At 39.0% G+C, this 25,017-nt stretch overlaps 2 protein-coding genes across 11 annotated transcripts in view; one reads left to right on the top strand and one right to left on the bottom strand.

The window, feature by feature from the left end:
- ect2l (epithelial cell transforming 2 like) overlaps positions 1-25,017 on the bottom strand; it is a 70,543-nt gene that overhangs the window by 27,401 nt on the left and 18,125 nt on the right. Inside the window, exon 22 of one of the 3 annotated variants that reach the window (XR_013654190.1) lies at positions 23,466-23,642. The exons of the other annotated variants lie outside the window; for them this stretch is intronic. The gene's annotated coding sequence lies outside the window, so the exon portion shown is untranslated. Of the gene's footprint in view, positions 1-23,465; positions 23,643-25,017 lie in introns of those variants that run through there. 3 annotated transcript variants of the gene reach the window in all.
- The window catches only part of filip1l (filamin A interacting protein 1-like), a 78,544-nt gene that overhangs the window by 51,592 nt on the left and 1,935 nt on the right, over positions 1-25,017 (top strand). For 4 of the 8 annotated variants that reach the window (XM_078943105.1, XM_078943109.1, XM_023964840.2 and 1 more), the window contains exon 5: positions 18,374-21,194. In XM_078943105.1, coding sequence (XP_078799231.1) covers positions 18,374-21,194 — 2,821 coding nt within the window. Of the gene's footprint in view, positions 1-14,190; positions 14,365-18,373; positions 21,628-25,017 lie in introns of those variants that run through there. The other 4 variants (XM_078943123.1, XM_078943115.1, XM_078943111.1 and 1 more) reach the window with 2 other exon arrangements.

Below are 25,017 nucleotides of genomic sequence, written 5' to 3'. Positions count from 1 at the left end.
ATTTGTGTTACATGTATGCATAGACATGATTATAAACAATACACAACGTTAATTCATTCATCTTTTAAGAGTCACTTTCTGTTTTGACTTTGGCAACGTTCTGTAAGAGAGATTGTTGAAGCCACACAAAATTTTGGATGTTTAAACTGCTTAGCGCGCCCTTTTTGGATTTCCTAAAGTTTAGTATGACAAGTAAAATATCAAATATAAAAAATAATGGCAACTAATCAATTTACAACTGTCGGTGAAGACAGAATTTTAGACAAAGGGTTTTAAGAAGGCTTCTTGTTTTAAGCCCGACCATTGTGCCGCAAGAAAACAATTTTTAAACCAAGAGTGAAGTCATACTATTTATGTATTTTCAATGACCTTAAAAGGGTGAAAGTATTGTATGTTTCTTCCTGTGCGTGCATGTTTTAAATTTGATTATGATTCAGAGCTTACTAACCGGATGGCATTCCCAAAGGAAGTGTTACAGATTATTGGTTACTTCTAATCGCACTAATCCACTAACATGTGAGTCCATTTTTCAGAGAAACTATGATCCAAGGACTTGCCCCTCGTTTGGAAGCAAACAGAGCAAAAGCCTTAGGGGATCGTTGAGATAAATGATAAATGTGGACATCTGGAGGGTTTTGTCAGGGGTGTGTTGTCCACGGAGAGAGCGGAGACTGACCGAGAAGGACAGATGGACAGAAAGTTGGAGAGGGGATGAGGATGGGAGGAGGAGGTAGGAAATGAAAATATAATGGAGAGAACCAAAAAGGAAATGAAGTCCAGCAAGTGATCCATCAGGATAAAAATGTACAAGGTTAAGGTTTTTCTGACTTTGGATTAGTTGTGTTAAAAAAGAGCTTTTGAAGCAACATTTCATTTTTAATGAATGGTCCATTTTTAAACTTATGTCATAAAAAAGGTTCACCAAATTATAACGCTACACCGGGTATGTGAGGTGCGTTCATGAATTTGCTTTTAGCATTTGGTGTTCACACTGGACAAGCAGTGTGAACCCTAACCCTAACCCATTTTCTTCATTTGTTTTTTCCCTACTTTTTACAAGAGCATTCCTGCCAGAAAGCCAGAAAGAGGCTTAGTGTAAAATATTGTGAAAATCTAATGAATCTTGCTCTAGTATTTTTTTCACAGCTCTATTCCAACATTTGAAAGACTCGGTGTCGAAGAATTCTGGCTGGGCACAAACTGCAATTTGTAATTTCTACTTCATGATTCTTTTTTTCAAACAGTTGGAATTTCTGTGTTTTGAAAAGAGGCTACTTATATGTCACTACCAAACCCGACTCCCTGACTGGTCAAAGTTAAGCTGTTTGGCTTTCAAGAAGTCAAAAGTTCAACTGGTTGAACTTTCAGCCCAGCTGGTTGAACTTTCCATCCACATTATGTTATTAACATAAAAAAACACAGTCCAACACTGCTACATGTTAGCCATGTTAGCGTCTTCACAGTAATAACTACACCTTGTTTGCAACTCGTGAAAAAACAAAAAACAAACAGACCAAAATTGCTAAAACAAACGTGACTATGTTAACTCCAAACCTCATTAGTAACATAGAACACAGCCTTACATGTATATGTTGTCCGCGTTACTATATTTACAATAACAACCAGCTTTGTTTGCAACTCATAAAAAAAAAAAACAACATACTAACGTTTTGACACAGCACTGAGAACCTCTCAAAATAGCTTCAAAATCATTATGCCCAACCAGAATTAATCCACAAATATTATAAAGTGCACTGTCATATTTTGAAAAACTTTAAGGCTTTTAAGTGTGCCTCAGTGTGGAAAATACAGTTAATGTACAAGAGAAGTGTATACTCACACAGAGAAGTTTCCAATATCCAGTAGAGCTTCAACATGTTAGCTCAAACTCTTCCTTTGTACACTTTGTTGTTCTTTCATTTGAGTCCTGACATCATCACACATAACTGCATCTGAATGTCATCCTCTCACTGAACCATGTGAAAAACTAAGTGTGAAGACATCCATGAGTTTTCTTCACAGATGCATGGATTTTCTTTTGACCAGATTAAGTAATTTATATTTTCTGTGTTTTTAAGAACAATTTTTTAGAAGGAGCTGGCTTCCTTTCATACTGTTTCACCCTATGCTGGTCTCATATTCAACATTTCTCATCGTAGCTGTGATAAAAATCATGTCAAACAGAGTAAAAGTAGGTGGTTTGGTGGAAAACCGTGCTTATGGTTAGAACAGAGCAGCGAAATAAGGGTCACTTAAACCACTGGGTTTCTATCTTAATCGAGCTTAAAATAAATGAGTGGTTTGGTTGCACGCAAATATCTTCCAGTCTGGTCAGGGCTCCATCTTAAACAGCTTTAGCGCTAATGGTAAAGTTTGGTTGTCTTCCATGGGCCTATGTGAAGGCTAACATTAAGAGATTAGATAGGTAGCGGTTACGCTGTTAGAAAAGTGGCACCTTCCCCATCCTCGTTAGATACTGTGACAACAGTCACTCATGTGGAAGCTGAGTCACACACAAATAAAAGGATTAACAGATATGCTTGCACGACGTCTAAATAAAGATAGTCAAAGGACTTGTATTTTAGGAACTGCTTTATCCAGAATTCCCAAATTTTTGTTGGCTAAATGGATGCTGTTGCTCCTCTGCTTTGAAATCCACTGTCTGTACAAACAGGGATGGTCACATCCTCCTTGGACGGTCACGATTTTACATCAAAGTCCAAAGTGTTGGGGAGTGGGTGGTAAGTAATGATTATCATCTGTACGCCTGCGCTCACACTTGTGCACACCTCTGCTCATTTTCTCCCAACAAGTGTGGTCTTTTGTTGGGCAATAGCTGTTGTTAGTTTGCAAATTAAAGCCTCCCTGTGATGTGTAGCCCTTCAATCTGACGCTGGATGACAGATTCCTGCCTATAATCTCGCATCACTTTGTGGTGGGATGACGTGTTCGTACCGTTATGATATGACACTAAATTAACTTCAAAACCAACGCAAGTTTAAATATTATATATATTCCTAATGCAAGATATGATCTCTAGTACATTTATTCTGGAAGACATAAGTAAACAGGGATGTGCATTGAAAGACCTCACAGGTTTTGGGCTTTCAAAATGGTTCAATTGACCCTTATTTTGGAAAGATTTTCACAGAAAGTTCTGTCAGTCTTTGTGATTTTCTTTTCAAAAATTCCAAAAAAGTATTGGGATATTAGGACTTGAGGTTTTCTCTATTCTTTTTTTTTTTATTCTTTCTTTGGAAGGTGCAAAATTATTTGTGATATAATTAAACAATAAATCTTGGTTTTTTGAAAAAGCAAAATGATAGAATAAATTGACTTGGATGTAATTATTTGATGCTCCCTTTAGTGACATCAAAAGGATTTGAGGTCAAAGTCCTTTGTAAAGAAAAATAAAGAACTAAAATAGACTGAGTGCCTATCTAAATAGGCCTTTTTAAAATTTATTTGAATCCACATTTGCCTTAAGTACAAAAAGTCATCAGCAGATTCAAAGCCTTTTAAAACCAAATTTTTGCCATACAAGGCCAATAAATGAATATTGTTCCTGCTTCTTGTTCCTGATGCCAAGGATGCCAACAAATTAAGATACAAAAACAGGGACTTAAGGGATCAAAGACAAAATAGAAGTGAAGAGGGAGGATTGGGGGTATTAAAATTTGCACAGTAGAAAGACAAACAAAAGATGTGAAGATGCTAAAAAATTTACAGAAAATGTGAGAAAAATGGACTCCAAAAGGAGCAAAAGAGACATATGGATTTGATTATGAGTCGGTGATGTCATGCATGTATGTCAGGTAATCAGGCTTCAGGCTGTGTGTATTACACAAGCACGTGTTCGTCAGACGGTGTTCAGCATGCGGGGCGAGATCAGACCATGTCCATGACACCTGAAAAGACAATAAATGGGGAAGGTAGGTGCACTGTCATCCGTGACTGTCTCGTTCAGTGGCGTGGTGTTACCACAACTATCGATTGGTGCAGAGTACTTAGTGTTTCCATTGTCCTATGGAATATCTCTCATCAACATCTGGTTAGAGCATTAGAAGTTGATTAGATTAGTCAATCATTAGGACGCCTGTGGATACATCAACCCTTTTACACCGGAGGTTTAGCTCCAGTGTTGACGTTCTTTGACTACAGTAACTGATTAACCAGTTCTGTAATCAAAATAATTCCAGCAAATTTTGAAGTGGAGAAAAGAAGGTTTGCGCTGATATGCAACAATTTACAATAGTAAGGTGCTTACATGGTTTGCGTCAACGGTCAAAGAATTACAATAAGTCAAAGATAGTGAGCTATTTAAATGTTGCCAGTGACAGCTCCAGTATTAAAGGGTCACAATACTAACTAGTTATGATTCCTGTTAAGCTACATACACATTGGGAGCATTTTGAGTGTATAGCAAGTTCTTGCATTCGCGTATAGCCCACAATGTTCAGACAGGAAAAGCAGTGAGGGGATACTTATTCTTTTCTTTTGCCACCGTTTAAAAATCTAGAAAATTTAGAAATCTTGCAAATCTTGTTCCAGGCTTTTCCTTTCAAAGTTCAATTCCAATATATGAAAGACTTGGTGTCATAATTCCAGCCAGTCACAAACTGCAATTATTACCGTAGTTTCTCCTCCATGATCAATTTTCAAACAGTTGGCACTTCTGGGAATTGAAAAGGACGCCATCTGTGTCACAACCAGAATACGAATCCCTGATTGGTCAAAGGCTGACCTGGTTTAAATATTAATGCACGTTCAGTGGCAAGGTATTTAGTACGTAGAGCTTGAAAACGGTCTTAAAATCTGTGCAGCTATGCGTGAATGCAAGACTTTTTAAATGTGGAAGCCCGAAACGTGCATGTACAGTACAGACCAAATGTTTGGACACGCCTTCTCATTCAAATGAATGGGAAGGTGTGTCCAAACTTTTGGTCTGTACTGTATGTGGGGTTTATATAAACTAGTCATTAGAAACTGTCGCCCGAAAGCGCGTTGCCGAGGACAATGTGAACGTAGCTTTAGGGCCTTTAGTCTTATCTCAAGTATTAAAAATCCCCTTAAGGGCAATACATCAGTATAAAGGCTTCAGAAAATAGATTTTTTACAAAATTTTAACAAATATAGCTAAATTCCAATTCCAATTTAATCTTATTTAGATACTTATGTGCACTATCAGTTGGACTGTAACAGACAGGAACTTAAGTTTTAGTGCAAGAAAAACGGTCAACAATGTTATACCAAGCAAGTACAGAATCAAGAAAAGGTTAATACAATATTTGTGGGAAGATATTGAATTGTGAGGAAGTGCAGATGTATATATTAATGAATGATGGTAGGAGGATTAGCTTAGTTTTCTTTAGGCTTTTTCCTTTGTGGCAATATCATTCCAAAGTGAGCATCAATAACAAAGTTAAAGGGTATGTAAAGACAGAATTGCAATTACATAAAGCTGCCATTCATACAAATGTATTTATCCATCAATTTGTTTAGTTGTCTTGCTTTGACCTGTGCAGGGTCAAGGCCTATCGCAATCACTTCAGCGCGAAGGTGGGGTTCACCCAAGGCATTGTGGGGCCACACCTACACACAGACACAAAAATGCACTCCAACACCAAAGGGACAATGTAGCAACACTAATCAACCTATAAAGCATGTTTTTGGACTCTGGTAAGAAGTTGGAGTGCCTGGAGAAAACCCACGCATGCATAGAGAGAAAAGACAGCACACAGAAAGGACCTTGCCGGGATTTGAACAAGGGCCTATTTTTTGTGAGTCAACAGTGCTGACCACCACACCCATATGTAGCCATAATTGTCAATGTACTATTTCTACTACACATTCTTAAGAAATTTATTTTCCCCCTTGTTCTGTCATGACCAAGATTTTTGGGGAAATGTATGACGCTTTTAGGAATTACTGAGGGTTCAAAAAATGTATAAATTCATCTGTTTGTTTAGTGTCCTAAAATATGAAAGAATTGATGCAGCTCATTAAAAAATATTGCATTTTCAAGTCTATAAGACTAGAAGGCACACTTAAAAGCCTTAATTTCTTTCAAAAAAACAACAACAGTGTGCCTTATACCCAGAGAGACTTATATATGGATTAATTCTGGTTGTGTTTACTGATAATTAAGCGATTTTGAGAGGTAAGCTACACTCCGTCAAAGTCTTTGATTGTGTGCTATTGCGAGTACGCCAATAGCACCCAATAAACGTGTAGAGGTGTCGGACTGTGTATCAGTCTGTTTTTTTACGTGTTGCAAAGAAGGTTGGAAGCTACAGGTATTGTAAATACGCTTATGTTTTAACATGGCCAATGTGTTATAAACAAGTTCTAGAGTTAATGTGAATGCAGTTAATAAAGTCTTACTGACTTATCTCTGACTATTGTCTTGCTTAGTGCACCTTAGATGTGACATAAGTTCAAAAACAATCCATTCATTGACGGTATGCCACATATTGCGGAAAATACAGTAGAGGAGTTTGGTTTAGTAAGCCTAGCTTACTTTTTTGTGAGATCAGTCACTTCCCTGAAATCCACTTTAGTTTTTCAAGATCAACTGAGACTTTAATAAACTTTGAAACAGGCAAACCTTGGAAAAATCCAACAACAAACAGACCTTTCATCTTCTTGCAAACCGCAATAAACACCAAAAACTGCAGAATTCTTTTCCTGATGTTAATGTATCACGATGTGGGAGCCAGCACTGTGTGGAAACAGTGACAAGGCCACCTGAATATCGGGAGAATGTCATCTTGTGGCAGTCTGAGCAGAATTTGGGATTTTGGTTTCTCGCACACTTCTTTACACTCATTTTTATGATTAAGCCCACACTGGAATGTCACAGGATTCTCATTCAACCAAATGTCCACATTCTTGGAGGCAGTGTCAGAGCTGCATTCATTCCTTGGTGGTTATACAACACATCTTCACTCCCCCTTACCATTCGTCATTTGGCTGTGGCTTGTCACAGCAAACATGTTCATGTGGCCTGCTCTCGTGTTTGATCCTCAACATCTGTTTCAAGTGTGCTCTGAGCATGTGCAGACCCAGAAATAGAACTTCGGGATGACCGAATTGTTTGTCCCGAGAGCAAACAGTTTGTTGAAGAAAAATAGGAGAGCACATAAAAGTGGAATACATCATGGCTAAGGGATGAAGCACCAGCCGGATGGTGTTTGGAACATAGAGACTTTTGAACTTAAGATTTTTTTAATTATCAAGATCTGCTTTAACCCTTGTGCTATCCTATGGGGTACAGATGACCCGATTCCTTACATTGATGTCTTATCCCTACCATGACAAAGGTGGATAAAGGTGGAAAGATTTCATGTAATTCATGGACACCAGTGAAGATAACAAATGATTAAAGAAAAAAGGTTTAGAGCACTGTCTAGTGGGTCTAGATGAACCAACTTCCAATGTTAAAGTGCCTTGGATAGCACAAGGGTTAACTTACGTACTCAAATTACCAAACTTTGCAGGACAGAATACCTTAAATACTTATAGGGAACTAACTGGGAGCCGGTTTAGCTCGTGCTGGTTTGCGGCGCCTTCCGTCCGTGAAACCAGGGTTCGAATCCGGGCTGCTCCCTGTTCCCTTCTCTACTTCTGTGCCGGTCCCAAGCCCGGTTGCTTTGAGAAGGTTGCGTCAGGAAGGGCATCCGGCGTAAAACAAGTTTACCATGCGACTTGTTCGCTGTGGCAACCCCTGATGGGAAAAGCCGAAAGAAAAAGAAGACTTATAGGGAACTAACCAAAAAATGTTGCTGGCAACACCTGAATCAGACATACCGGTACTTTTTGATATACTTGACACTATCAACATGAATCAGATGATTCTGATGTGAAGAAAGGCATCTTTTCACCGGTATGCAACACATTAACAATGTAAAGTGTTGCGTGGCTTTCTGCAACAGAACCAAATGGAATTACTATAATTGTGTAAAAGGTTTATGCTGATTGTGCAAGTTTCATGATTTTAAAGTGTTGCGTATCAGCACAAGGCTGCTAATTTCTGCTTTAGAATCCACTGGAATTAGCTTTGCATAAAAGGTTGAAGAGTTACGGTTGTTGAGAGAGTGTGAACACTAAAGATAAAGCTCCGGTGCTAAAGGGTTAAACACCAAAGCGGCAGATCCAGTATTGGCTCTCATTGAATTACATAAATTCTTTGACCTTTGCGCAATTAAAGTTTGAATGAATTCTGAAAGCTGAGAAAAGGAACTTTGAGCTGATATGCAACAATAATATTTGGAAGTGTTGAAAATTTGCGCAAAGCTGGTTTTCTCTATGACAGAATCTGTTGGAATTATGTTAATTGTGTGAACAGTTTACATCGATTACATAGCAGTTCACTACTGTAAAGTGTTGCATATCCCCCCAAGGCTGCTTTCTCCGCTTCAGAATCAGCTGGAATTATGTCAATTGTGTAAACAGTTGAAGAGTTATGGTTGTCGAAACAATGTAAACACTAGAGCTAAAGCTCCAGTGCTAAAGGGTTAAACGCCGTAGGTAGTATTAACAGTATTAGCACTCTTTGAATTACCTTAACTCTTTGACTGTTTGTGCAATTTCAAACAAATTCTACAAGCTGAGGAAAGCAGCAACAATGTTTTGCAAGTTAATCCAAAGCTGCTTTTTTCAGCTTTCAGAATGCATTAGAATTACGTTAATTGCGTACACAGTCGAAGACTTACAATAATTCAGAGAGCGTGTTATTTCCTGTTGCTGGTAACATCTCCGGTGTTATAGCATTAAGATAAACAACAACAAAAAAAAGTATAGACTGTGGGGTTGTTTATGCTACATGTCTATCTGTACACAAAAAAATGTCTCCAAAGTCTTGTCTTATGTCCAGTTTGTAATCCACTGGAAGATGTACGTGTTTTACACTTTCTAAGAATTTTTGCCTCATTCCTGGCTCCAGATATGATGAGTCAATGCTACTTCTTCAGCTAACAAGCTCCAAGATGATTGGATTTGTTAGAAAACATATATAAAATATTTATTAAATTTAGCTTAAAGCTATTGATAAGACAAGAATATTCAGACTTAAGGAGAAAGGACAGATTTGAACTTGGACTTTTGTATCTGCAGCTGATAAATGACATGCTTGAGCTATTAAATAACAGTCTGGCACAGGGTTGCTTTAAATTAATCCAACAAATATCCGTTTCCCCTCAGCCCGGCTGGCAGAGCTCATAACGTTTAACAACCCTGACCTCAACCACTGCCGAAGCCACGACACATTTAATTTGGAAAGCAGGAGACAGGAAGCCTTATGCTTTTCTTTCACTGGAAGTGCTTGTAGCTGCATCTTGCAGCCCAAAACGTATGTCTATAGCTTTAACCTGCTGTCTTATTGTATTGTCAAGCATCCCAATGCTACACGTAATCTGCTTTTGCTGATTACATGTTCCTTGCTTTTAAATGTTCCTGCAGCAACAATACCCCCATTGTTTGTTTGTTTTTAAACATATTTTTCTTACAATAGACGTTGACAGCGATGACCTTTCCTACCCACCGTTCTAATACGGGTCCCTAAAAATGACAGCGTTGTTGGTGACATGCAGCATTAAGGCTTTTATAAATGTGGATTGAGAAATGGATGAGTTGGGTGGAAGTGGTGTGGGGAGCAGCAAAGCGGCATTGTCATGGGAACAATGCGCCACTGATGGAGAGCTGCTACCTTAAGCTGTGATTACACAGTAGCATGGAAAAACTTTGAGTTTGTTTGTTGTCGGACACACAGAAAGGCGGTTCCTGCAGGAGTGTCGGAAGAGCTAACAAAGAGGCTACCATAGGATTACCTGCTTTAGTCTCAAAGTTTAACAAAGTTGTTCTGAGAATTGTTGGAATATGGAAAAAAAGAAACCTACAGTGATTATCACCCAATAAACTGTGGAACATTTCCTTTTAATAATGTCAATTTCTATTTTCTTTTTAGGATTGTGATTGAAAACATTTGACTGACGGAAAAGGAAAAAGAAAGAATAAAAATTCAGTTTTAAGAGGTCATCAAAATCTTTGAGAACATAGCTACCTCATTTGTTTGGCAAAAGGTTGCACTCATAAACCCACACAGATGAAAATTGAAATTGTGTTTTTGGTGTTTTTTTACATGACTTTGTGGCTTTTTCTGTTGATGGAGGACATATATTAGGAAAAGGAAGCTTAAAATTGCATTTGAATATTTCATTACTCAAATTGTTGTGATTTAGAAAATAGATGAAAAACTTTTTGAGAGGGATCTTATTTGTGATGTAGAAAATACGTTGAGTGGTACCTCGATCTGCTCATGCTCAGTAGAGGGAATATGGAGAATCAACACCTATGTGCTGTACCGGTCACAATTTTAGGAGGAGATATGTAGATGTTTACATCTGCCTCTAAACGTTACAGCTGGATAGCTTCAATATTGCTTGCCATTTTTGCTTTACTGGTAATGTTAGGGTTTGTGAGGGGCTGCAGGCTAGCAGGAGAAAGTGTAAACAGAGAGCTCTCTGGAATACGGAGGGGAAGGGGTGTGGGGTTGCTACGTGCCAACAATTCCTCCCACAACTCAGAGTCAAATTTCTATTTTAACTGCTGCCACTCTTCAGAAAGTATGTCCTAGAAAACGAGACAGGTTATTTGATTTTGGTTAAAAACGGCATCATCACTCATCATTTAAAAGGGAATGCTTCTAAAATATCTCAGAAGATATGAGTGGGTCTTTAACCAAGATTTGTAGCTTTGTTGTCGTCACCATGTTGGCTGAAATCTATAAACAGATCAAGTTATTAGGACCCATGTTTTTTTTAGTCTTTGACGTGAGAAAAACAATGAGGCAGTTTGTAGACATTCACCACCACAAAAATAGTCTTAAATATTAAATCTAGCTTCAGAGGTTAAAGGGTTTTTTAGAAACAAAGTGTAATGTTTATTTTTGGTATAAAAATGAGTTGTGGAAAGACTATAATTATTATAAAAAGAGTCTACAAGGTCTATGATTCAAATCACTGAAGGTTAATTTAAGAAAGTAACATTTTATGTATGTTGCCAAACTAACTTTTGAGCTTTACGGTGTGAAAACAAAATTTGATGTAGAATTCCTTAAAAAGACCAATATATATATGTGTATATATGGATGTATGGATAGTGGGGCGATCAATACTAGAGTTATCCAACTGTACAGTTTTGAGCAGGACGAGGAAAATGAACACGTACATGAATCTAGTTGCCTGAAAGTGGATGAATCAGAATGCTTGTGGCCCGCCCAGCATATTTTTCAACATCACAAGTAACCTATGTATTGAATAATTGACATAAAAACCGAAACAAAGAACAAAACATAATAACAGCCAAATTTAATACTAGGTATAAAAATGTAATAAAGAAACCTTTTTTCCCAGGACATCCAATCACGGCCATGTAGAGGAGTGGAGGATCTGTGACGGATCACATGTGGACAGCATGACTGAGACGTACAGAGAAATTTTAAAAGTGGAACAACCAATCAAAGCCACTTCATGCTCAATTCAGTTCTTCCCAGAGAGCCAGAGAGGAACTGCCAACACGGCTAATATGTTCCTTCTTTAACCCATGTAAAGAATCCAGCTGCTGCCTTTTTAAACTAACTCCAAACGAGCGCTACCTGTCACTAGAATGGACCCAGATCGAGTGCTAACGTGATTGTGAGACTGTTATTTTGGTAATTACTTTTTGTGATTTCCAAATAGTCTAAGACTCTCCTTTGAATGTTGCTGCCTGTGGTTATCAACAAAGACATTTTCCAACCAACACTTGTGGATTAAAACCCATCTTATCATACGAAAAAGAATTTAAGGTCAGAGGAGATCAGCCAAATTCCACTATGATTGCTCATATTACACACCGTCTAGCTATGATCTAGCTGTCTGTACAAGTCTGTCAATGCTCATAATTATGTTTTCTATATAGTAATAGAAAGTAAGAAATAGTGTCCCAATATGAAAATATTGCCTCGATGTGGTGTGAGTTAACCCTTTATGAGAAAAAAAGTTGTTACATTCTGTCAATACTTTTGTCAAATATAATCTCTGTCAGCTATTAACAAGAATGTGTGCTGCTATCAAACATCAGCTTTAAGAAAATCGGTCTGACTGGGCTTTATAGTGTTGGACTTATGTAATTCCTCTGTGAAGCCTTAGTCATAACTGCCCTTATGGATGGATCCAGGCTGTCTGCAGGTGAAAAATAGGCATGGGGCATGCAGGACGCCCGCATCAAATATCAAGGTTGTAGATTGCTCAGTCAACCCGTAGAGCCAAAATATTAATTCAGTGTACAAACATGATCAGAGTATGCTTGAGCATCAGGTGCACAGCAGGGCTCTGGCAGCAGGGCGTGCAACAACGTGGCAAAAATTCTGTATATTCACTGCAAAAAATTAAATATCTGAACTTTGGCGAAGAATGTGTGTGGCGTTGACCAATGAGGAAGTCATTTTTGGACTAATGCCGTCTTTCAGACGCAGCTCCTGCAGCAGATGGTAAATCAGAATCACTTTATTTGCCAAGTACAGCGCATGTACAGGGAATTTGACTTCGGTTACTTGTGCTCTCGTGCAAACTAGCAAGGTAAAAGGATAAATAATAAAAAGATAAATAATAAAAAGAAGGTAGATGTAAGGTAGCTGTATGAATAAATAAAGATAACTAAATAAAGGAATGGATTAAAATAAAAAAGTCAAAAAAATGCAGCAGCAGTAAATCCAGTTTGACAGTTTGTGGTTGTACAGTGTCCCTGAGTAGTCCGGAGTCAGGAGTTCATAAGAGTGACAGCTCGGGGGAAGAAGTGGCGAGTCTTTGTGGCGAGTGAATTTGGTTCGCATTGTCCTAAAGCGCCGTCCTGATGGGAGGAGGCTGAAAAAGCAGTGTCCAGGATGAGAGGGGTCTTTTACGATCCTGCCAGCCCGCTTCCTGGCTCTGGATCGGTACAGATCCTGAATGGGGGGAAGGCTGGAACCAATAATCCTCTCAGCAGATCTAATGATTCTCTGTAGTCTGTTACTGTTGTGTCTGGTAGCTGAACCAAACCAGACCGTGATGGATGTGGTCAGGACAGACTGGATTATTGCCGTGTAGAAGATGGTCAGCAGCTCCTGAGGCAGGTTGAACTTTTTGAGTTGTCGCAGGAAGAACAACCTCTGCTGAGCCTTTTTCCGGACCAAGTCAATGTGAGCGGTCCACTTAAGGTCCCATGAGAAATCTCACCGTACTGGGAGAGTCTGTAAATGATCTCATGAACCCAGATATGAAGACGTGATTACCGATCCTTTTTCCAGAGCTTTTCAAAGTAATAATAAACCTGATCTCTAAACAGCATCCGTGTCTTCCACGCATTGACTGTATATTAAGATATCGTCAATGCTTCCATGTAGTAATGAAGCTGACAGTAGCTCCTCCCACAAGCGGCTGGAGCGTCAGGTTTATGAACACATTTTTGGAGGAGCGTCTAGCAGTGAATTTGCCACGAGTCTAAGCTGAGGCACAAAACGCAAATATGCCATGCGAATTGTGATTGGTGTGAACGCAGCATAATACTTTTCTAAATTATCCTTAAAATGTTAAAAATAAAAAACAACTTTCTAAACCAGCAAACATGTTTATTTTTCTAAAAATAAAAAAAACAACTTTCTAAACCAGCAAACATTTTTATTTTTCATCTATTTTGGTTGCCTTAAAATCTAAATTTTCCATTAAAAAAATATATTGCTGATTCAGTGACTCTAAAAGACTGGCACTAGCTGTCTGGTAGCAAAAGATCTGCCCTGTCATTAAATCTGCATTAAATGAAAGGAGATCCTTCAGGTGTGGGCAGCAAAGTAAGCAGATGTAATGAATCCGGCTTGTAGAGCAACTGCTTTCATGTACAAATCCTGCAGTTTGCAAGGAGATTTCTTTTTTTCCTAAACTTGACAAGAGTCAGAAGGAAACACGGTAACTGGAACCGCTCATCTTTCCTCACCCTGTTGCCTTTCCCTCAGAGCAGTGACAGCCCAGGCAGATATTTCACACATTTGAAAAATACCTTTCCCTTCTTCCTTAAACAGCAACCTGTAGTTAAAACCGCTCCCCATGAGGACATGAGCGCACAGCGCAGCCACACATGCAAGCCAGCGCACCCCCTTACTGCGAGCTGCTGCAGTGCACAGTTCCATATATGGACGGGATGATGTCATGGTCCACAGGCAGGGAGCACATCCTTTATTGTTTGGTCTGACTGCAGGAATGCCCACATTACAGCTACACAGAGAGTGAAGTGAAGAGGAGTCGAGTGTTGTGCTGCCAGATAATGAGCGTGTAGCGGGAAAGCCGGGAAAAGGTAGGAACAATCAAACTAAAGCTGGAATCTGAGGGAAAAAAATGATCTAAAACTTTAAGGAAAGTTAACTCGGTGGTAGGTTTGTGAGTAGGTGAGTGCTCAGGAATACGGTATTAACACTTTGGAGTTTATTTGGACTCATTTTAGTTTTACTTCTGGTGCTAAAGTCGTAATGTTTCTGTGTAAAATCTTAAAGGAGATTAGTTTCAGATAAATCTGTCTGCTTAGAGTGTTACTTTTTTTTGGTCAAATCTGAAAAAGAATTTGAAACATTAAAAAAAAAAAAAAAGGAGAAAAAGAAAATAAAAATAGACAAAATACAGATTCGAACTATTTTAGACATTTAAAACTGTAAAACTTTTTAATTTGTAGGCTTTTGTGGTTTAAACTAACATTCTAAAAAATAAATAAAGTAAATAGGTGCAAAACAACAACAATCTACATTTTTAGTTGTGCCAATCAATAAAATTTGACTTTATTCTGCAGGTTTTTAAAAGTGTTTTCATTCAAATAAATCCAATACTAATAAATAAATGAGCGTTTCTTTCTCCGTGTAGCTCTAAGGTAAGGGAACTTTCATAAGAAAAGCCAAAATAATGCACCTTTTTTTTTTTTAAAAACACTTTTATAAATTGTGGATCTGTTACATAAAATGTGAAATTTATATGTCAAAATGTGATTTCTCTACACATTTTTAGTTCCAAATGTAACTAAACCTGATATACATTAAATTAATGCTATTTTTAAAAACATTTAACTAGTGGACAAGATGCAAAGTCACTTGTTTTGTTAAATATTTTAAAACTAAAACAAGAAAGAATTGAAGATCCTTTGTTTAATAGAACATTTCTAACAGTTTTCTTCTTTCAGGAATCTTTTGTAATCTGTAATCCTTTTACCATTTTTTTGGGTTATTAATAATAATCTGTTAATGAACCTTTCGATTGCTCTCTAGAAGCGAACCACTTATCATGTGTGGACTTTAACCATGTATGCATCAATCAGCAAACTAGTCTGAGAGTGGGATGCTTGTCACAAGACATGCGTGTTTGCATACATGACCTAATCACAAGTGGTTAGCGGCCCTGACATATGAAGGCAGCTTTCAGCAGCGGGTGAGCAGTAGTTTCCAGTCACTTAAAGAGAGGTTAAAATGCTCCAAACTGGACATTTCCTTTTATGTTGAAACACATCGGCTTTCCAGGAAGTGAGAGGTTTTTTTTTGTGGCACATTTTTCACACATTAGGGATTCATTTTAGGAAGTGGGTGGTTTGTCTCCTTGAGATGCAATCAGCTTTTCGGGAACTGAGTAATTTGTTCAAAGAAATTCAAGGAACTCTGCGTAAAAGGCAATCACTCTCAATGCCACTCGCTTAACCGACTTGTCATCAGTTGTGGGTCAGAGCCAGAAGGTTTTTGTGTTGTCACCCCATCTTCAGAACATGCTAAGTCTGCTCTGAATTATATCTTACAGAAGAATTGATGTCAGATGTGCTGCCTAAACGCATTCATCTGTATGTGTGTGTGACCATGATGAGAAAAACTCAAGGAACGAGTAATCGGAACCTAATTGTCCTCCCGTGGCACAAAGTACACGGCTTTAATGTTTTCCTAATGTCCCTGCATGCAGCTCGGAGGATTCAGTTCAGAGCTTACAAGGTTTTTGTGGGAAAGAAACATGAGATCAACAAAATTTTGCATCCTTCTTGGGAACAAAGTGCGTTTCTCTTTCTATTTTGGCCGATGACTTCACCAGAAAAACAGCGGGGACTGAGATAAGCGATTAAGTAAACAGACAACGGGGTTGTTTGCAAAAGAGATGGCTGCCTGTTTTTAAACAAGTTCTGCTCAGAAAACACCACCTCTGAAACGTATGATCTTTTTTTGAACACATAAAAAAAGTGGCTGTTGTTTGAGATATAAGTAATTTATATATTTAAGAAAATATGACTGTTTTTTTCTCTTTTTTTGGTCAAATGTCAAAAATAAATAGCATTGTTTTACTGGTTATTTATACAATTAAGCGTAATAATCAGCAATAAAAGAAAAAAGAAAATACCCTGCTCAAAAAGGAAAGGATTCCCATGAAGAAACATTAGTTTACATATTTTTTATCTGCCTTTACCTCCTTACAATCATTGAAACACTTTATTTCAAAGATTGAATAACTACAAATTAAAATAAACTTTGAAATATACATAGTAAAGCACCCAAAAATCACAACATGGACCTACATGTGTCAAAATGACCACAAACATTTCCGTGTGAGTGAAAACCATACCAATCATAACCTCCTAATCATTATTCATATCCTTATAATATTTTATTGGGTGCTGTTCTGTCTAATTGCCACACATGGGTCTACTTAAACGTGCCCCCTCTGGCAGCTGCTAATGAAAGAAGTGACCCGCCCAGCCGCAACGTACTTACATCACGGCCTACGCACCTCAATGAGTGTGTGGAATTAGTGATTCCTGAGAGTTTTTACTGTATGTGTGTCTGTGTGTGTGTGTGTATGTGTGTGTGTGATGGTGGTGGTGGTGGGGGGGGGGGGGGGGGGCATATTTCTGTATAAACTCTGTGGGACTGTAATTACTTTCAGGAGTTGGGGGAATTCCTCTAAATGTATAAGAGAGTGAAAAGGAGGGGGTTGGAAATGATGGAAATGGTAGGGGGAAGAGGGCTGGTGGCAGAGGAACCCCTTAATTATGGGATCGCTCCATGCCAGCAGGGCATCTGGGTGGAAATGCCTGGCAGCTGCTTCCCTCCCATCCGTATTTTGGCTAGGTGATGAAGCACAACCTGAAGCATTAAATGCAACGCAACCATGTCAGGTGGCTTATTTGCATTATTGTATAAACTGCACATGCAGAACTCCAGCTATCAATCATCAGTGGAAATATTACAAAAACATTTTGTTTGTGGTTTATATCATTGATAGAGCAAGGTTGCTTACATCCTTTTTGCACTGAAAACACGCATATCTGCTTTTACCAGCTTGTTTGTAAACGTTCTTATCTGTCCGAAAGAATGTCCGTTATTTACACTTCAATGCACTTTTCAGCAGCATCTTGTTTCCTCGCTATCAGAGCTTGGTCACACTCAAATGTCCTTTAAAAACAAAATTGTCTGCGCGCAGTGTTTGTTTTTTAACTATGATTAGGCCGTTTTCAGCCAAAATGAAAAAAACTGTATTGTTTTCTAGGACATAGTTTCTGCAGAGTAGCAGGAGTTCATTAGAAATTTGCCTCTGAGTTTTGACCGTTGAGGCCGAAACCCCCACCTGCCCTTACCCCTCTTATTTGCTGAGAGTTCTCTGTTTATAGGCTCTCCTGCTAGGCCCACACACCCCCAAGCCAACATTACCAGTGCAACAAAAATGGCGAGCAATAATAGAGCTATCAGCCATAGAGTTTTAAGCCAGCTCTGAGGAGGAAAACAAAGACATACATGGATCTATTTGTCTACAAGAGGATGCATCTGAATAAAGCGGAGCAGGGAACTTTTGGCCCGCCCATCGCTTTTCCTGCATCCCAAATACAATCTTTGTCAAACTAACTTTTTTCGTCATCTCTAAAAGCACAATTTGAACAGAGAAATACTCAAATATGCAATTTTGAGCCAAATTTTCCAAATAAATGTCCTCCATTAACAGAAAAATGACACAAGATTGTGTTAAAAACACAAAAAACATTTTTTTTATTTGAGATGGTCTTTAAGCCCTGAGCCACTATGAAAACTTAGTAAAATGTACTATTTGCTACACTTACAGATGAGCATTTACCCATAAAACAAAGGTTTTCAGGCTATGACCCTACACTAAAGCTTTTTGTGACGCCGTCTTTATTTCTGCATGAACACATGCAACAAAGTGATGATGATTAGTATTAGTTTGAGAGGTGCAGTGATACTATGTTGGGGGGGGGGGGAGCTTAAATTATATTAAAATGTAGGCAAACTGATTTTTGTCCTAATAAGCCATGTTTTTTTTTTTGTTTTTTTTTGCAGGTTGAAGTTGCTGATTGAACAAGAAAAAGCTTACCAGGAACGAAAAGACAAAGAAAATAACAAAAAGATCACAAGTCTCAAGGAAGAGCTGACTAAACTCAAATCGTTTGCGTTGATGGTCGTAGACGAACAGCAGCGCCTCACAGATCAGCTAAACCAACAAACAAACAAGGTCCAAGAACTGAGTACTGGTTTTTCACAAGCTCAGGAGGAGTTGAGCTCAGCTAATGCTCGTCTGCAGGAGGAGGAGCAAAAAGTTATTCGCCTGGAGGCTCAGCTGCGTGACCAAACTGACCGACACCATCAGGATCAAGAAGCCATGACGGCCAAGTTTACCAGCGAAGACGCCCAAAATAGGCAGCTGCGCCAGAAACTGTCCGCCCTCAGCCGGCAGCTTGATGAGATGGAGGAGACCAACAAGACCCTGGGCAGAGCTGAAGAAGAGCTGCAGGAGCTGAGAGACAAAATCAGCCGTGGCGAGTGTGGAAACTCCAGTCTTGTGTCCGAACTCGAGGAGTTAAGAAAACGAGTACTTGAAATGGAAGGAAAAGATGAAGAGCTGATCAGAATGGAAGGACACTGCAGAGACCTCAACAAGAAGCTGGAGAAGGAGGCAAACCAGAGCCAGTGTTTGAAAGCTGAAGTCGATAAACTGAACCACAGAATTATTGACTTGGAAAGGCTTGAAGATGCTTTTAGCAAAAGCAAACAGGAGTGCAGCTCATTGAAAAGTAACCTGGAGAAGGAGAGGACAGTGTCAAAAATCTTGAGTAGTGAGCTGGAAGTCTTGAAAGTCAGAGTCAAAGAACTTGAAGCTGCTGAAAGTCAACTAGGAAAGACAGAGCAAATGCTAAAGGAAGATCTAACCAAGTTGAAGACTCTGACGGTCATGCTGGTGGATGAGAGAAAGGCGATGGCCGAGAAGTTAAAGCAAATGGACAACAAAGTGCAGAACAGCACAGGTAAGCTTCAGGCTGAACAAGACAAAGTTACGTCTGTGACAGAGAAGCTGATCGAAGAGAGCAAGAAGGCGCTAAGATCCAAGGCAGAGCTTGAGGAGAAGATGTATGGCGCTACGAAGGAAAGAGATGACTTGAAGGCCAAGCTGAGAGCGGAGGAGGAAAAGAGCAACGACTTGGAGTCCAAGCTCAACATGATGAAGAAACGGTTGCAATCACTTGAGACAATCGAAAGAGAATACCTAAGAAACAAAGCCAAAGAGGAGCACATCAAAACACCTCTTGTCCACCGATTCCACCAGGAAGACAACAAAGTAAAGGACTTGACGCAAGAAGTCGAACGTCTTCGTTGCAAATTAAAAGACATGAAAGTGGTCGAAGGGGATTTACTAAAAACGGAGGAGTTTAATTCGCTGGAGAAAAAATTCACCAGCGAGCAAGACAAAGCCAAAGCCTTGATGGAGGAGCTGGAAATATCCAAAAAAGAGCTCACAAAGTACCAACTGGCTGAAAAGAAAGAATGCAACCAAGAGCATAGTCTCTACAAACGGCTAAAGGAAGAAGAAGCCAAGTCAAGTCACTTGGCCAGAGAGGTTGAAGCTCTTAAGGAGAAAATTCACGACTACATGGGAACAGAGGAGTCGATCTGCCGCATGAAAACAGACCACTCCACACTACAGAGGAAACTCACCCAGCAGGAGGTCAGAAACAAAGAACTAGCCAGAGAAATGGAGACTCTCACCCGAGAACTTGAAAGATACAGACGATTCAGCAAAAGTCTCCGCCCAGGCATGAACGGACGACGCTTTTCCGACCTGCATGTTTCCACCAAGGAGGTTCAGACGGAGCCGCTTGACCTCACGTCTCCGAACTCCAAGACTATGGGGCCAATGGAGTGCGCCGTGGTCAATGGAAAGCTTTATGACGAGAGCGAGCCCGAAGAAAATGCAAACTACAGCAAAGAGATTCAGCTCACCAAATGTGCCACCTCCCTCATCAACAACGTAAACAATCTAAACAACAACTTGAGACGAGCGCGAGGGCCGTTGCTCAAAAACAAAGATGCTCCCGGTCAGGTGAACGGCAAAACTCTGCCCAGACAGAACAGCAACCATGTCCAGCCTGGTGATGTGGTGCTTACCCACAGTCCTGGGCAACCTCTCCACATCAAAGTGACACCCGACCATGGACACAACACGGCTATGCTAGAGATCACCAGCCCCACCACGGAAAACACCCAGTCCTTCACCAGCACTGCTGTTATACCCACAAGCGGGGGTCCACCAAAGCAGAGGATTACCATCATCCAGAATGCGTGCATATCTCCAACTACAAAATGCATTTCTCAAACTAAATCAAAGTTTTCGTCCATGTCCGATGAACCGTGCTCACCGGACAGGGCCCTATCCCCTCTGACAATGTCAACACACTCCAGAGCAATAACCCCAGACTCCTGCGGCTCTATAACACCAGACCGAGCCATGTCCCCCATACAGATCGTTTCTGTGACGACAAACACCCCTGACCGCGCGTTTTCTGCTGAGCAGATGGAGGTTGTTGGAGGCCACGCCATCTTCCGTGTGACCCCGGAACGACAAAGCAGCTGGCAGGTCCAGAGGTCCAACAGCTCAGGGCCAAACGTCATCACCACAGAGGACAACAAAATCCACATTCACTTAGGAAGCCCATTCATTCAGAGCCTAGGCAGTTCCTCGCAGGGTCACGCTGCGGCGCTCCAGGAGCAAAGGACTCAGGTGATTGCAAACTGTAGTGCTCCTGCTGCCAAAGGCAACAGCAAAATCACAAGTAGCATCATGATTAAGCCCACCACTTCCCCAGTCCAAAGGCCATCCCAGATTACAGTAAGTAATGCCTTTGACTGACCCAATAACACCCAAACACTCCATCCCATCCTTTGTTAAAAGTCCTGCCTGTGAGACTCAACGCCATAATCCCATTATCTGTACCCTGATACTGCTCTGTCACCTGTGTGTTGGCAACAGTTGAATGTTTTGATTTTGGTTGAATTTTTTGGTGCTGTGTTATAAGCCTAAAAAAAAACAAAAAAAAACTATTTTTGACTGCATGAAAACTTTGAAGCACTCATCATTTTACTTTGATCACAAAATCCAGGTTCTAACTTATGTGCACTTACTGTATTGTACTCGGTGGCACATATTTAGACTCTCCTCACTGATGTAACGTGCCAGTTTTATACGCATATTCAGCACTAAACATTATAATAAATATGGCTGACTTTTCTGGGAATTAAAGTGTGCAAAAGTGCTTTAAAAAGTGTTAGTTTGTCATCCATGCTTGCCATCTTCATTGATTCACCAAGTCCAGCATGCTCTGAATGTCTCCAATGAAAGATTACTCAATGGAAAAACTTTACAATAAAACCTTTTAGTAACATCCAAAGTAACCATTTAAAGTGATTTCAATCCAATGTGTCCAACGTTAATGAATATTTAAAAATGTACAGATGTCTAAAAGCAGGAAATTGGGCGACCATATGTCTTTTTCTTGCTTTAAAGAAAAAAAAAGTGTCCTTGCTTGAATAAAAACTAATGGTTGATGTCATCGTTTTCCAGCAAATAGCCCGATGGCTGAAAATGAAAAGCAGGGCAATGTGAACAAGAAAATGACTTGATGGAAACTCTTAAAACCTGCAAATGGTGCACCATAAAGTATCTGGTGGAGGTGAATCATGGGCTTGTTCTAAAAAAAGCAACCCCGTTCCTTATTGAAGCAGTGAAACTTTCACACTTTAGCTGCCGTGGTTGATGAGGTTATAAAGTTTTTAAATGTATTTTAATTGATTTCAGTCAAACTGAAGAATGTTTTGGATCCAAACTCTAAAAATGCATCTAATCTCAATTTATGGGGTCAGAAGAAGAGATCATTGTGCCTAAATCTGAAAAATAAATATGAAAATGAATAAATACAAGGGTAAAAACCATTAAATCTTTAATTTACTGCTGCAAAAGGAGAAAACTCCAAGTCCAATGCCCTATGCTCGTAAAAATGTTTATCTTGATGACAGACTTAAAAAAAAGCGTAACCTTTAAAATTCGTCAGAGGTCAAGTTTGTGACAGACTTTTTTTCCCCCCCTGAACCGTATGTGTGTCACTTTTAGTAATTTCACGCAAAAGCCCATTTTTCTTGTACATTTTTTGCAACAACTAAAACAGTTCTTCTTAACTATTCCTGAAATATATATTTCATTTTTCTTCTTAGTTAAATTTCTTGGGCTGAGGATGGAAGATTTTCAGTTTTGTTCATGGGTGAAAAGTTTAGCAAAAGCCGCAGCCCGAAAAATAAAAAAATAAAACAACATGGTCCGTCTTCCTTTTTTTTTCTTTTTTATTTAGAAAGCCCTGGCCATAAAAATGTCCAAGAAGAACCAAACAACATGAATAAGAATCTTTCTGCTTTTGAGAAAAAGCTTATTTTCTCAGAAATGCCATAATTATAGACATATGTTTCTCTGAAATGTGACCCATCTATGGTTTTGTAAGACTAAAAAAAGTGGTAAATCTAGTGATTATCACACTCCATAAAGATCAAAAACACTTGGAGAAAACATGATCTTTGCATCAGAGAAACTTTGATGCATTTGCTGATATCTTTTCACTGGTGGTCCTCTGGATCTTGTGCTTGCAGCTCTAACCCAAACCGCCTGTTCAAGTTTAATGTTGCGTTTCTCTTGTAGATCATGTCTGACGAAATGAGTTATCCGCACAGCATAAATAAAAATATCCACCATGTATACACATTCCATCTACTCGAGTTTATGCGGAATAAATATACAAGTAATTTCATTTAATGCAGAACAGAGAGGGGAAAATAGATTTAGGAATAATCTAATCAAATGCAACATATCCCAATGAAAAGCATTTCAAATGAGACTCCAATGGGAAATTTTTGCTATTTTTGCCACACACAAAAAAACATTTCTAAATAATGTTAAGGAAAATTTTAAATTAATTTGAAGATTTGTAAACTTAGTAAATTAGTGTAGTAAAGACCCACTCTGATGAAAATTGTGTTTTTTAAGTTTTTAACATGTTCTTGTGGCATTTTTCAGACAATGGAGGAAAGATTAAAAAAAAATTAAACTTTAAAATTATATTTCTTACTATTCCTTTATTTAAATCGATGTGAATCTGGTGCAGATAAAAAAAGCCTTTTGAAAAAACATTGCATTTGTTACATAGAAAATCCAGGTGGGGAATTTGCACCGTGTCAACTAAGGCGAATCTAATTACCTCCGTTGTTCTCTCCTTTGTTGCAGAGGTAAAGTTTTCTAAAAAAAACAAAACAAAAAAAACAATATGAAACAATAAGGGAAATCCGCAAAGTATTCGTCTTTTTTTTTCACAGTAATTGTAGATGTTTCATGGTAGTAAACCTCCTCATTTTAGACTTTATACTCCTTTCTTGGACAGGTAGTAACATTTTTCCAGTTTTCTCTTTTGTTTAAACTCTTAAAGTTCAAAACTTTGTAGAAAAACTAGTCCAGCATTATAAAACGAAAACAAAAATCTGATCGCGATTGAATATTTATGTAAATGTGGCAAACTAAAGGCATTCTGTACAGGAGAAACAGCACAGAGATTGATTGACAAGATCATTAGCCAATCAGGATGCAGAGAACAATTTCCTGGAAAAAAAATACTAAAAGCCTGCAAAATTGCACTGAAAAAAAAAGCAAAACAGCAAGATCATCAAAGGTTAACTGCAATGCCACTCTACAGAAACTATGTCTTAGAACGACAATTATTATAAATTTATTTTTGGCTAAAAAAATAACGATTAATAGACCACTGGGAACGCTTTAAAAGAAAAAGATCAAAAGATGATCATAGTGGGTCTTTGAAGAGTTTGACAACCAAGATGCAACAATTACACGAATCGATGCGGGGGGGATTGCAGTTCCTTTTGGTTAGCTTTGCTAAAAAAAAAACCTCCCAAACCTGCAAAAACACCAGCCAGCGTAAGAGGAGGGAGATGACTCAATGAGGCATTAAACTGATTGACTGACAAGACACGCAGCTGTGGAGACCAAATCTAAAGCTGTCTGGGTGCAACCAAGTGATGCAGAGGCTACAAAAGATGCTATTCATTAGATCGCTCCTTAAGAAAGAATCAGGCAGCTGGAACTGCCGTCTGTGACCTCAATTACCCCTTTGACTCACTCAAGACTCATTTGATTTATAAACTGACAGCGGCAGAAATCTGCTCGGCATCTGTGCCAAACTGCTGAGATGAATATGAGCTGACAAAAGCCCCACAATGATGTTTCCTTCATCGCTTTAACAACCAACGCTCGGCTAAACAAAAAGAACTCACGACAAACTTTGTTCTTGAATTGTTAGTACCAAAAAGATCCAGATTGGAGGGTAAATAAAGACCTAGCCAGTAAAAAAAAAAAAAAAGCGGATGATTTTAACAGACCAACATGACCGAGTTAAAAGAAAAAAAGTGAACTTTGACTAAACAAAAGATGTCATCATGCAGGAGTGTGGGATGCAGAGAGGGCTGCCTTTTTCCCAGTGAAAGACAAGCACCAAAACAAAAGTTGTGTTTGGTTTCCATGGAAACAGAAAAGAGCGTAGCAGAGGAAGTACTCCAGTTGCACCGCTGATACAGAACAGAACAAAGCCGCACTTCTAAAGTGT

This window comes from Oryzias latipes, chromosome 2 (assembly GCF_053564925.1).
Source record: "Oryzias latipes strain Hd-rR chromosome 2, Olatipes_Hd-rR_3.1".
In the NCBI taxonomy this organism is placed as follows: Eukaryota; Metazoa; Chordata; class Actinopteri; order Beloniformes; family Adrianichthyidae; genus Oryzias; species Oryzias latipes.
The sequence above is the reverse complement of the archived record's forward strand: the minus strand, read 5'-3'. Positions and strand labels throughout refer to the sequence as shown.